The 14,030-nt window shown below is 34.4% G+C and overlaps 1 protein-coding gene across 1 annotated transcript in view; it reads left to right on the top strand.

Moving 5' to 3' along the window:
- The window catches only part of LOC114645906 (golgin subfamily B member 1-like), a 94,334-nt gene that overhangs the window by 2,075 nt on the left and 78,229 nt on the right, over nucleotides 1-14,030 (top strand). The window contains exons 2-9 of the mRNA XM_051923128.1: nucleotides 572-630; nucleotides 1,555-1,701; nucleotides 7,362-7,508; nucleotides 9,829-9,951; nucleotides 10,078-10,245; nucleotides 12,451-12,642; nucleotides 13,093-13,215; nucleotides 13,509-13,622. Coding sequence (XP_051779088.1) covers nucleotides 586-630; nucleotides 1,555-1,701; nucleotides 7,362-7,508; nucleotides 9,829-9,951; nucleotides 10,078-10,245; nucleotides 12,451-12,642; nucleotides 13,093-13,215; nucleotides 13,509-13,622 — 1,059 coding nt within the window. The 5' untranslated portion in view covers nucleotides 572-585. The remainder of the gene's footprint in view (nucleotides 1-571; nucleotides 631-1,554; nucleotides 1,702-7,361; nucleotides 7,509-9,828; nucleotides 9,952-10,077; nucleotides 10,246-12,450; nucleotides 12,643-13,092; nucleotides 13,216-13,508; nucleotides 13,623-14,030) is intronic.

Genomic DNA, 14,030 nt, shown 5'->3' with positions numbered 1-14,030 from the left:
CTTGCTGCAGTGCTGAAATTTTTAAGTGTTCAAAAATTCTGTAGGACAGTGAAGGATATGTTTCATTCTCTGTATATAAATCTGAATTAGGTGTAATGTAGTGCAGTAAGATGCAATACATTTTGTGTGTTTTAGTTGTGGATTGTTTCTTATGGTAAACAAACCTTACTTATATATTTTTTTCTTAGCCTGAATGACAAATGATTTCCTAGGTTACCGTAAAAAAATGGTCATCTTAGTTACAAAGTAATTCTACAATTTGTAATACCCTAAATCACATTTTTTTCAGTATAATGAAATTCATGCAAAATAGTCTTTGTGCAAGAATTATACAGTTTCAGTCAGATTGAAGAAACCACCCTTTTGAAGGTTAAACTTGCATTTTTACACAGTATTTTTAAGTTGTTTAAATTATTTGCTAAGGTTGTGGAAACCTGGCTGGTGTCAGTCTCTAGAATGTTAATTTTTTTTTTAAATGCTCATTTTAATACCAAGAATATTGCTACTGTTGACACATAGTCATTTAAGTGCCTATAGCTGAATGAACCTTGTTCACCATGTTTTTTATAAGACCCAGTGAGCACCATGTGGAGGTGGTATTCAGGAGATGAGTCTGGCCCTGCTCATCAGGTAAGTTTCTACTTTTTATAATAGTACATTTTTTTAAATTGTAACTTTTACTCATTGAGCTTTCTCCAGCATAATAGTTCATTAGTGTATCTGAGTGTACTGACCTGAAGCTTTACTGACAGAAAACAGGTTCTACAACTCTAAAACATCCACAGTCTTATCTTTTCTTTTGAGCATATATGTTTTTGTTATGATTGAAGTATCTATTTGCTTACTACAGGTAGCACTCTAATAGCCTTTTCAAAATACGGATTATTATAACATGTAACTGTTGACCAGCTAGGCCTTTGTCCACTTCTATATCCTTCTCGGCATCCTACTATATGATTGGTTAAATCTTAAAGCAAATACCAAGAATTGATATACTTTCATTAAACATATATGGCTGTACAATACTTAAGATATTACAAAATTATTCTTCAACCCACTACTTCCAAAATCTTGCTGTAAAGCTATTAGAGAAGATAATTTGTGTGTTATTTTATTGGGTCCTTGTTGTTATATATTTGTTAGGGATGTTGAATAGAATCTGAATGCAAAGTTAAAGGCACACCTTTTCATTACTAGAATCAAAATGGATTTCTTATCTTTTGTACTTATCAATTCATTATGTAGGTCATTTGTCTTCACTTTCTGAGTGCAATGTTGTGATTTTTCACTGTAGTTTAGTTTATTTGGAAGATGTTTCTATTAATAATTGTTTGAAACATAACACTTAATGTCAATTTAAGTTAAATATAGTGTTTAATTTAATACTGCATTGTATTGTTTATAGGAACATGCTTTTATTATTTAATATTGCACTGTTAATATTTAAATATTTAAATAAGCAATACATTAATGGAGTGAAAGCTATTTGTTAGTATGTATATTGTATAAAGCAGATGTTTGTTTTGATTAGACATGTTTTTTTCTTTTCCCAAGGGCCAAGACTCCCAAGACAGAATAACTAGTCAGTCAATGGCTGATGTTGCTGAACAGCTTGCCCAGACTGAACAGTTAGTGGTACATCTGAAGGAACTTATACGAGAGAAGGATAATGCTCTCCATACCAAAGACCAAGAATTCAAGGTAAAGTACCCTGTAAAATAATAGACTATTGCTGTACTCTTCGGGTAAATGTTGAGGCATTCTGATTTTCATAATTAAGATACAAATTTTCAAAGTCTATAGATCATGGTGTATTCATTATATATGAAGCTTATAATGGCAAGACAGGAATCGAGCCTGGCTGAAATGCGAGCCACTCTCTTGACACAATTACATACTGTAGACATACAGATTTACTCATACATGGCTGGTTTAGTGTTGTCAACCTATCCTGCTTAGAATTTAGAATTTGAATGGAGAATAAAGGAAGCTTGTTAAAGTCTACATGAACTGTGCCAGAATTTAAATTTAGGAGTCTAGAGCTGTTAGGCAACAGGACTAAGCAACATTTTATCGTGAAATCTCATAAACTATTATTTTGAATTTATACTGTATATATGTAATCATTTTCTCTTTGGGTATCTTGTATGTCTAACTGAACTGGTCAAATTGTATCCTTCATATAGATCTCTAGTTTGGTCATTAAGTGAGGGGAAAAAGTAACCTGTCTTGTTTATAAATTGTTGACCTCATTATGGAGTCTGTTAAGAGCTTCAGGGTCCTGGGAACTATCAATTTTATCACTCTGACATAACAGTTTAACACATCCATAATGGTCAGGAGAGTTGACGTAAGATTTCTGGAACTTTGGACTTTTACACTAAATAGTCGTCATATTCTGCAGGCCTTTTACATCACCGTGTGGAGTAGCTTAATCTCAAACTGTGTACAAAAAGCAGTCACAAAGACCGTTGAGCACCACTTCCATAATTATAGGACATCATGTTTTCTTACTAAAACATAGATCCCTAAATATGTTATCCAGCCTGTTGTACCTCACCCATTTAATAATTTGTAAACTGCTTATATTTCACAAGACTTGGACTATCAAATGTCGTAGCGGTACTTACCAACATGCATACATCTACCCTAATGCTTATTGGGCTGCTTCAGATTTGACTGTTAACACAGTAAAATCTGGGACGTAGAAGGAAACCCAACCAAGCATGCACATATTTGTATGGCTGATTTATTTTAAAGAGCATTGTCAAAGTAGTGAAGTAAAAAAAGTAAATATAGACTTTAACTCCAACTAGTACTAATTTTCTCACCCAAAAAATATGGAAAATTACTAAAATCTTTGTTTTTTTATGTTTAGCAATTTTTACTCATGTAATTACATTAAATTATTAATGTGCCTCATAGATCAAGTAGCACAGGTATGGTTCTTTTGTGAATACATGGGTTCATTTTATGCTGGATAATCATTACATTAACTATTGTAAAGAAAAATGGTTTGTTTTTGTGAGAAAAAAGAAAAAAACTTTAAATCCTGAAGAAAAATTGGGGATTACTTAAAAGTTATATTTTTGCTAATTGAGCTAAAGAAAGAGATGTTTGCTTTGGCTTGCAGTATGCGATATCTGTTTTTAAAATGATAAAACTTTTTCCATAACAAAAATGCTTTTTAGCATTCTTTTACAATTACGGATTTCTTTGTTTGAACTGTTCCTTATCAAGCTGAGTTTTAAAATAATGTCACTGGTATGAGCGTCTGATATTGCAAAAATGTTATGTAATATTTGCAAGTATTGTCGCCATATGTGACACATACTGTGACGTTGTTGTATTCAGTTTTATCTTTCTAAATCTGTCTTGTCAAGTTACTGAATGTGTACAAATCAGCTGAAAACACAACAATGCCCCATTTGACAAAGGCTACAAAATGAGTTCAGAGCTTTCAGGTTTTTAGTCAGATTACTTACAAAAAGAGAGAAAAACATCCTTAACTAATTTCACTTATTCAGCAGTTTTGTGTTGCATATCAGATAGTGAGCCAGTTCCACAGAAGCAAATTAAAATTATGGATAAGCTCTACTCTTGTCATTGGTCAAATAAAAGCAAACTAGCACAGATAGAAACATCACTGTATGATATAACAAATTCTTAGCTAAGATCATCTCTTTTCATGTTGCCTGATTTGAGGGATGATCTCAAGCATGTGACAATGTTGCAACCATTGCTGAGTCCCTTGTATGAATTGGACACATCTTGCAGGAATGAACAAATACTTTTCGTAAGGTTGCTGAGCTTTGGATAGTTTGCTTCAAATACTTTTCACATTGCTAGTGGGTGTGTTTCACTGTTTGTATTAGCTAGCTGTCACATCCAGATAGATCTCTCTACAGGGAGCAACTCAACATGGCACCTGGTTTTAGTGAATGGTGGAGATTAGTAAAGACACCACGTAAAATAATGGTCAGATAACAGATAGGGTCAATATATTAGATTTACTTATCTTTTGTCTAAACAGAAAAGGTAAATTAAGTTAAAGATCACAGGAGAGTCTAAAGTCATTATTTCACATTAATTTTTTTATGCAAGAGGTTGTGCAAGAAATAGTTTTCTCTCACGTAGTGTTTTTCCTTTTTTAAAGTTCATATGTCATTTGTCATCACCTGATAAACCAGAATATAAACATAAAAAATCCTTTCAATTAAAAATAAAGTAAAAATGGGGAAATGGTGCTTTGAAGTCACAGAATAAATATATGCAATAAATACATCAGTGGTGAATTCCAAATCCTCATGTCACCCACTTAAAGACATTTGTTTGTATAGTTTGAGTGTATAGAACTTTTCCTTTTCACTTTTTTGTGTTCTAGTACAGTTTTATGTGAAAACTTAAATGAAGTCCCAAAACATGACTATGCACCACCCATATGACACACTCACCAGTCAATTTGTTTAAGATTTGCAGACCTCTGTTTGTTTTCAATGATTTGCATAAACATTTGATAATTCCTAGCTCAAAATAAATTTCCTGTTCAGGTTTTAACCGCAGATTATATTTACATTAATTATAGGACAAAGCCAATAGGTTAAAGAAAGGTAGACAGAAGCATTTTTTTGTGAACTGAGCAAATTGAGTGTAGTTAGTGCTATCTAACATTAGACTTACACTGATCCTGTTGATTTTCTTTTTTTGGAATGATAATTAAATACAGAATGTGAAATGTATTTTACAAGTTAATTCTTTTGTGTCATAGTAGTGCATTGGTCATGTAGCCATGGGTCATGCTTATTTCTAATAGTGCACCTGTTCATTGTTTGTGTTGTTTTCCCACATGTCTGTTTGGATATTCTACCATGTACCTCAGTTTTCCTCTCACATCCCTAGAGACTTCTGCTTTGTATTAATAGGTGATTGTAAATTAGCCCAATGAAAGCATACAATGGTGGACTTAAATGGTTTCTCCTTCATCTAGCTTTACTTTTATTATTATTATTACTTATTTACTTATTTGACCGATTCCTTTATTCAGGGTTGCTTACAATATTTGCGATGCACAGTATTTGAAATTTTTTTTTATTTGGATAACAGGCAAATTAGGTGAAGTGACATGGTCATGGTCAAACAGGGTCAGTAGCAGGATTTGAACCTACAACCTCAAGGTTTGAAATCCAAAGTCCAAAGCCTTAATCACTACTACCTACTTCTTTCTAGGATGTGCCTAACGATAACTACTGTGAAATAGGTTACGTTTGGTAGAGAATGTTTGGTTTAAATTAATTACAGTGATCCCTCGCTATATCGCGCTTTGCCTTTCGCGGCTTCACTCCATCGCGGATTTTATATGTAAGCATATTTAAATATATATCGCGGATTTTTCGCTGCTTCCGCGGGTTTCTGCGGACAATAGGTCTTTTAATTTCTGGTACATGCTTCCTCAGTTGGTTTGCCCAGTTGATTTCATACAAGGGACGCTATTGGCAGATGGCTGAGAAGCTATCCAGCTTACTTTCTCTCTCCCTCTCTCTCTCTCTCTCTCTCCTTTGCGCTGACGTAGGGGGGTGTGAGCAGGGGGGGCTGTGTGCAGCTGCTTCCTGAAGGACATGCTGCACGGAGCTTCGCATACTTAAAAGCTCAAAGGGCACGTATTGATTTTTTTTATCTGTCTCTCTCTATCTCTCTCTCTCTCTCTTCCTGCTCCTGACAGAGGGGGTGTGAGCTGCCGCCTTCAACAGCTTTGTACCGGCGGTGCTTTCGCATACTTAAAAGCCAAAAAGCCCTATTGATTTTTTTTTTTGACTGCTTGCTTTGCACTCTTTGAAAAGGAAGATATGTTTGCATTCTTTTAATTGTGAGACAGAACTGTCATCTCTGTCTTGTCATGGAGCACAGTTTAAAAACTTTTGAAAAAGAGACAAATGTTTGTTTGCAGTGTTTGAATAACGTTCCTGTCTCTCTACAACCTCCTGTGTTTCTGCGCAAATCTGTGACCCAAGCATGACATTCTAAAAATAACCATATAAACATATGGTTTCTACTTCGCGGATTTTCCTATTTCGCGGGTGGCTCTGGAACGCAACCCCCGCGATGGAGGAGGGATTACTGTATTACTATATATATTATGTATTGTGTTTTGCAACAAAAATGATCTCATATTATTTCTTGGATGCAATACTGATAGATTATGGTTGAATGTTTATTAATTTTAAAATTGCAGATGACTTTTCCATGTAAGGTTACATTATTTTAATTTCTGCTACATTTTCAATTATTATCAAAATTCAAATATAACTACGTGTTTATTTTAAGAGTTGAGTGCTTATTGGTTGAAATGACATATTTTTGAAGAAAACATAAAATTTCTTTCCTTCCATCTCTCTGTATAACATGATACTCATTTACTTTTACAACCACTTAGATGTTGTGTTACTATTTTATTTTGTTAAAAGAAAAAACTTTTCTGCATAATGTAAAAAAGTGCATCCTGTTGTTTTAAACATATGATTTGAACACTGTCTAAGAAGATGCATAAGTGCTTCCAGCTTCCTAAACTATGTGGTTATTAGAAAATTATAATTTTTTATTGTTTTATTACTTTGTTAAAGAATGCATTTTCAGAATAGTGTATTTTGCTTTTTTGTAGATTATTATTAAAGTTACTACAATTAGTATAGTATTTCTGCAGTTTTTCCAGAGAAGACACATACTGTTGCTGTCATGTATAGGGAAAAAAAAACATTCATTCTCGAGTCATAAATGAAGGGCAGTTTCCTCTATGGCACAATATTCGATTTAAGCAGGTTTGAGAATGTTGTATTTTCATCAGTGAATTAACACAAACAGCAAAATAATTCATTACATAGTGGCACTCAGACTACCTAGTTACTTCAAAATTAATTTAGCTAGAAAAATATAGCTGAGTAGCTACAGCCAAGCAATAGTCATGTTGTGATCATAGTTGTATTCTTTTCTAGATCAAAACAAATGTTAAGGTCAGATGATTTTCCATTTATAAGCCTTTAACTTTTAGTACGTGGTAAAGTCAGTGAAATATCAGTTATCTTTGCACTCTGGTTTAAAAAAAAAAAAAAAAAAAGAATAGTAAATGTTGAAGTATTGTTACTGTATGCATAGTGTATAGCCTTGAACTTTTAACTGTGTACCAAAACAAACTCATTAAATCTGAATATGAGTACTGAGAGAGTAGTGAGAAGTACACTTTTGATATTTAAAATCAGTTTCATAAGATGACTTTAAAAAAACAAGCTGCAGTATGGATAATCATTTCTTAATTATTAAAATTATAGTAAATACAGACGTGTGTTTAATTTTCCAAATTTCCCCAACAGTGTGAAAAAGAAGCATTTGAAGCCAAAATTTCCAAATTAAAATTGCAGCATAAGGCAAAGGTTACATCACTAAATTCTCAGTTAGAGGAAATGAAGAAACAGTTAACACCATCAGAATCCAAAGAAATGGGATCAGAAGTTAAAAAGGTATGTGTGTGTTTACTAACATACTGTATATCCCTAGATAAATTACACAATTTTTTAACTTTAAAAATATATATTTGTTTAAAACAATGTATAAATATCTACTGCAACACCTCATTTAACTTACTTTTTGCAGATTGTTTCCTTTTATTATTACTTATGAATGTTTGGTGTACTTATATGAGGCACTATTCAGACCATAGTTCACACTTGAGTATCATTGTTTTGATTAATCAAAAGACATATAAGGTTTGCCCAGAAAGTTGACAACCTTCTCTGTATTTTAGTCAAAATTAACATGCAAATGTCTGTAACCTGTTCTGTGGTTAATTTGAAATGCCCTGCTTGCTACTTGCAATACCACAAAACAATCTGTTTCATTGTGCATGCCCTTGCAAATGTGTTCTACAGTAATAAGTATTTTTACTTACTTTCTTTTTGTGGGTAAGGAATTAGTCATAAACATTCACAAATGACTAAAGTGTGTTGTGACGATGCGGGTTCAGCTCCATGCTCCCATCTTCAGTTAGGGAGCCCTTGAACCCAACACCATCGGTAATGTCACAGATGAGCTAGACAGTGAGGCAATAACAATGAGCAAGGGGATGATTCAAAAGTGCAAAGTGGTTTTATTCAAAAGTAATCCAAAACAAAAGTGTTCAAATCAAAGTGCAGCAGTGCATTCCAAAGTCTTCATTAAATAAATAATCCAATAAAAGAAACGTGTGGAGGTTAAAATACAAAAACAAAACTATTCCTTTAAAACGAGGTTAAAACGCACTTCAGGAAGCATTCTTTAAAAAAAACAAATGATAAGCCCGGTGCTTCTTTTCCGTTAGCGTTTGCGTCTCACCTGCTTCTGCCACGCGGGCCCTGCAACAGGCGAGACACTCTCAATGCAGCTGACCTTCTGCCTACTTCTCCTACTGTCAGTCGCCTTTCCGATCCTTAGCTCCGGTCAGCTCCCCCTGACAGTGACCTGGGAATTACTCCAACGGCCAAGGCTCTCACGTGGAGGACACCACATCCCAAGTCCTGACTCCCGCTGCCATCCGCGACCTCATGCGGAGAGTCACCCGTCTCCCATTCACTCCTGTCCTTCCTGAAACAAACTCTGCGGGAGTGACGACGACTACTACGCCCTGGGTGTTGGCCTAACACCCAGGCTGCCTGGTCAGCTGCTGTGAGCCTGTTCACTCTCGCTCACTTTCTGCTTCCTTCTGCAACCTCCGTCTTTCTTTCTTCCTCGTTTTCTTTTTTACTCCCCATAACCGTCTCGGGCTTCTCTATATATGCGGAGAGGACATAGCAGCTGCAGCACATTAGCCCCAGGAACAATCACGGAATGTGGGCAGTCTCTCACCTGTGCACTTAGGTGAGAAACGCCCACACCGCAGATCGCCCTGAGACCCTACAGCCACCACGCCCCCTTGCTGAGCCGCAAATGCGGTGATTATTTATTTAAAATCGAACTGGCCTTTGCTGGAAGAGCTGTGGACCCATATCACCACATGTGTATAGATACCATGTTGTCAATGAAAGAACTGCTCATCTTTGGGCTGCACAATTGTGTTTGGAGAAAAGCCAAGAAATTTGGGAGTAATGATGAGGTTGTGTAAAAACTGACATTGCTGCATATGAGTGCAGGATTCAGACTGATACATCATGGGTACATACATGGTCTTGTTTCTTGCTTGTTTATATAGAAAGTGAGGAAATGTGGCTATCCTATGAGTATTTCCAAACACTGCAACAAAAATTTACTAGCATGTTTTTCTATAATGTGCCAAGCAATTTCAGAAATTATATACCATTTAAACACAGTATTCTGGATGCACCAGTCACCATTTATATAAAAAAAAATGTATTGTTTAAATTAAATATATGTTGGATACAAAACATCTACACACCCACCTGCCAAAATCAAAGATTTTGTGTAATAAAAAAATGGAACCAAGATAAATCCTGTCAGAACTTATTCTACTTTTATTGCATAATTACAATATACAAAGAAAATGAAAACAAACCAAAAACTGTTTAGTGGAAAAAGGATAAAAAATATACTAGAACCTGGTTGCATTAGTGTGCACACCCTTTATTAATGAAGGGAATTAGTACAGCACAGTAGATTGAGATTTTATTAACACAATATTATGTAAATAAACTTTTCTTATTTGACATCTCAAATTGGTCATAATTGTGATAAATTGAGTAAACCTTATATATCCATTTTTATAGTTTTGAATTAATTCTTTAAAAGATTTTTACCAGTAGGAAATTATACTTTTTTTTTTTTTTTTTTTTTTAATAAATCTCTTTCTAGTCTGTTGGTGATGCAGATCATGACCATGCCGCAGCCAAACGAGGGAAAATTCTGTTACTTAAGAAGAAAGTAGAGGATCTGGAACTGCAGCTTTCCCAAAAAGAGACAGAGTTAAAAAACAAGGCAAATTATTTATTTATTTCATTCACAAGAATTGCATTTTTATATGAATGATTGTAGAATTGTGTGAAGTTGTAAAAATACTGCAATTATTTAAGACAGCTGTGTGTTGCTATATACTCTTAACAGGCTGAAAAGCTGGTGGCTCAGAGACTCCGTGGGGAAGACATGGATGCATTGTTAGCTGAGAAAGATAAGAAATTGTCTGAAAAAGAGGCCTATATTGTTGAACTTCACATGGCATCAGTAACGGACAACACCTCTAGAGCCTTACATGCTACATCAGAAGATTCATCAGTGAGTCTATAGCTAGAAACATTTTTATTTATAGCAGTAGATACAAAATACTGTCTCAGAGAAATCAATTTGAGCTTCTTGTCCCCCATCAAACTAAACTGAGTTTTGATTAGTCTTGTTTTCTGTGTCATATTGGTAAAACCTTAGTTTTAGTAAAATATATTTTGTGAATATCCTCTTATTAGAACTTTCCTAACTCAAATATTTGTGTATTTTCAAATACTTCTCTATTTTACAGGTAGTATTTTTTTTTATTTAGTCTGTAAAATGTTTTTAGCTTAGTCTTTATAGATGAAAGTATCAGAGATGTAGTTGTTTTTTTACTGTACTAGGGGGCTTTGCCCCCTGCTCGCTTTGCTTGCCAACCCTCGTGTTTGGTTTTCCGGATACACACTTTTACGATTTTTTTTTCTTTGAATTGTTGCTATTTCATTAGTTTCACTTTTATTTCAGAACTTCTGTAAAAACAATATTTGTAATCTTGCGAGTCCCAATATGCTGAATCTTTTTAATGAGGTCAGGACAGGTTTCTCTGTTTGGAATTTCAGCACAGACAAAACGATCTACATCATCAGCAGTTAATAATTTTTTTTTACAAAGTAAAAAAGTAAGTAGAGTTCTGCATTGGACTCCTGTCTGTAAAGTCGTGCTATTTTCCTCTCACAGTTCCAAAGGTACATGGGGTTACCAAGGTCATACCCCAGCTTTTGTCTAGGTTTTTGTACAAATCTAGACAGAACATTTTTGACTCCTGGGGTAATTTTAGCTTTTTAATAAGTAGTCAGATAAATATACAGTATATACACTAACAAAGTAACCAATAAATGCATGTGCGGTAAACTCTGTTTTTGAAATTCTCAAGATTCTTTATTTGTCACATTCATAGTTATACAGGACAACACGCAGTGAAATGCATCCTGATCTGCTTATCAAAAATTGTGCAAAGTTAGAAGAATATCAGTTAGATTAACAAAAAGTCATAGATTGAAAGATAACCGTATAGTAGAACATAATAAATAAGTAAAATTATGTGAATAAAGTAGAATTAAGTGTTATGGTGCAATAGTGTAGTAATTATTGTGCAAAACCAAAGTTTGACTGGTGCATAGTTAAATGAGGCAGTTTGTTTGTTTGCGCTACTGCGATCTTTACTTTCTTTTTTTATATTTTCTAATTTTCCTACTTTCATATCCTTTAACTTTCTCCACATGTGTATAGAGCCGTTTTTTTTTTTTTTGTTTTTTTTTTGAGCCTTTGTAATTTCACTGGTTTCATAGTCTCTAACCTGCTCTGCATGTGTTTAGTGCCAACGTTTGTAGACGTCTTTATGAAGTTCTACTTTGTCATTTTACTCAGTCTTTTAATTCTGAGCCGTACAGTACAATACATAGAACAGAATAAATCCTCAATACAGTATAAAAATAAAAATTCTAGAAGTACGGAGTAGAATTTCACATTAGATGATATCACATAATATGATTTGGATTTGTTTTAAGTCCTGGAGACCTCATTTATCAAGCTGCCTCCCCCATTTTGCCATTCCACATCTGAAATAGCACTAATCCGATGAAAGGACCCCTCATTCCCATGTCCCCATTTATCAGGGATGACTTTACCTTATGCAGGCAATCTACAATTTAAAGAGATTGTTATTTTCTTGTGAATTGTTACATATGCATTATTTTCACTTTTACTTTAAAAACTTTTGTAAAAACAATACTTGTTTCTTTATTTCCTGCCCAGCGCAAGGTTACATCTCTTTCTTCCCAGACGTATAATACTGCTCGTGTTGTGAAGGGTGTTGCGGCTGAACGTGCCTTTGGATCATTTGCTGTCTTTTTGCTGCTTGCTAGCTGCCTCTTCTGCCTGTCGCATGTTGTTGTTTTAAGAGCTGGAAACACATGATGCTTGCCTGCCAAAAGCAATCCAACAACTGCTAGCTTAGAGGTCTGTTGATTTGCTTTAAATGATGGCTCCCTGCCTGGTCTCGTGTGACGTTGTAAAAGCAATACCTGTCTTTTATTTCTGGCCCACCCCCGTGCGTCTCATGTTTACAGTCCCCGCGAGACGCACCGTGGCAAGTCTCCATGGTCTTGTGGGTCTTTAAAATGTCTTTCGAGATTATCATGTATCGTAGACTATCAGGACAGGGGACAGGATTTCTTTTTATAATAGAGAGATAGTAAACATGAATTCCTCTCTCAGCAGATTCAGCCGAGTCAGAAGTCTTCCACGGCTCCACAGGATTTGGAGTTAATTGTCAAAAACCTTACAAAGAAAGTGGAAGAAAGTGAGGAGAAGTGCAGTTTTCTTGAAGAGCAAAATAAAAGCCTTCTGGATCAGCTTAATACTGAAAAAAAGCAATTTGATGACAAGGAAAATATGTACAAACAGAATGTATGTATTACTGTTTTTGGCAAATATTTTTGGATATATGTGCTTTTGCTGTAATTAACATGATTAGTTATATTTATTTCTGGGGTGCTGTAAAGTTCTAGATTTCATTGAATCCTGCCATTTGTTTTTAGCAAACAGTAGGATATGAAATACGTGTAAATGTTTGTTTGTAAATAGTTTACATGATATATTCAGTCTATTTATTTTAAATTAGTTTTGCACAATTTGTAAATCTATTTTTTTCTTATAAAACACACCTGTTATTGCTATTAAAGTCTAATTCCCCTTAATCTGTTCAAACCTTTCACTATTTTGAAGGAAACCAACATTTTTATGTATTTGTGCTTATGTAATTTTGTGCTTATACAGTAAGACGTGATAGCAATGAATAAACCATTGTCAAAACCCTTTTTTTTTTTGCACTATTACTTTTTTTCTTTACATTTTTAGATTCAGACTTTTAAAGATATTATCCTTGAAAAAGACAGCCATTTTGCAGAACAAATACGAATACATGAACAAGAGCTATTCAAACTGGCTTCAAAATCTGATGCAAGTGCTGATCTTGAACAGGTGAACTTTTTAATTTTGCTAATCTTTTGGATGTCACATAATTGTGTAATAAGAGATCAAATTAAGAGATAGTGTAATTGTATAATTTATTCAAAGAATATGTCTGTTTTGTCCATCATTGTCCTATATAAAGCACAAAAATGTGTAATAATAGTGATAAGCTACTTTTTACACATTCAGAGAGAAGCCCTGTATTATGTAGTATGTGTGCACAGAAAGTTCACATTTGTCACCTTCATTTTTAGCTTTTTTGGATGCTCTGTAAAGTGCTTATTGTTCCAATTTTCTTATAGTTGCTTAAAGTTCTTAAACAAAAACTTCATGAAAAGGAAGAGGTCTTAATTGGAAGAACTCAAGTTGTAGATGTACTACAGAAAGAAGTGGATGCCAGGGATAATCAGATAAAAGTAAGGAATTTAATTTTTTTAGAGTTGCAGTATTTTCAGAGAGACTGCATTTAGAAAACAGGTGAAGGTGTAAAAGTACACATCTGTCTGTAATTGAGTTTCTTAATTTAGAATCCTAATAAAAACAACCACAATAAATTGAAAAATTCTGCTAGTGGAGTTATGGGGTGATGGTTTTGTGTACCTTTTGAACTTTGCTGCATCTAGCTAACCACTTAGGAAGATATGTGAAAACTGATCTTGCTCCTGAGACATTGAGAAAATTTTTGCTGTCATACCAAATGCCTTGATTGAATTTTGCTACTTGTATCTTTCATGGGATTTGGGTCAAGAGTCCTTCCACCCCTAGCCCTGGACACCCATTTCTCTGGAGTTTATACATTCTCTCAGTAATTGTGTGCATGTTTA

The sequence above is a fragment of the Erpetoichthys calabaricus genome, chromosome 2 (assembly GCF_900747795.2).
Source record: "Erpetoichthys calabaricus chromosome 2, fErpCal1.3, whole genome shotgun sequence".
In the NCBI taxonomy this organism is placed as follows: domain Eukaryota; kingdom Metazoa; phylum Chordata; class Cladistia; order Polypteriformes; family Polypteridae; genus Erpetoichthys; species Erpetoichthys calabaricus.
Note: the sequence above shows the minus strand (reverse complement) of the source record. Positions and strands in the feature narration are given on the sequence as shown.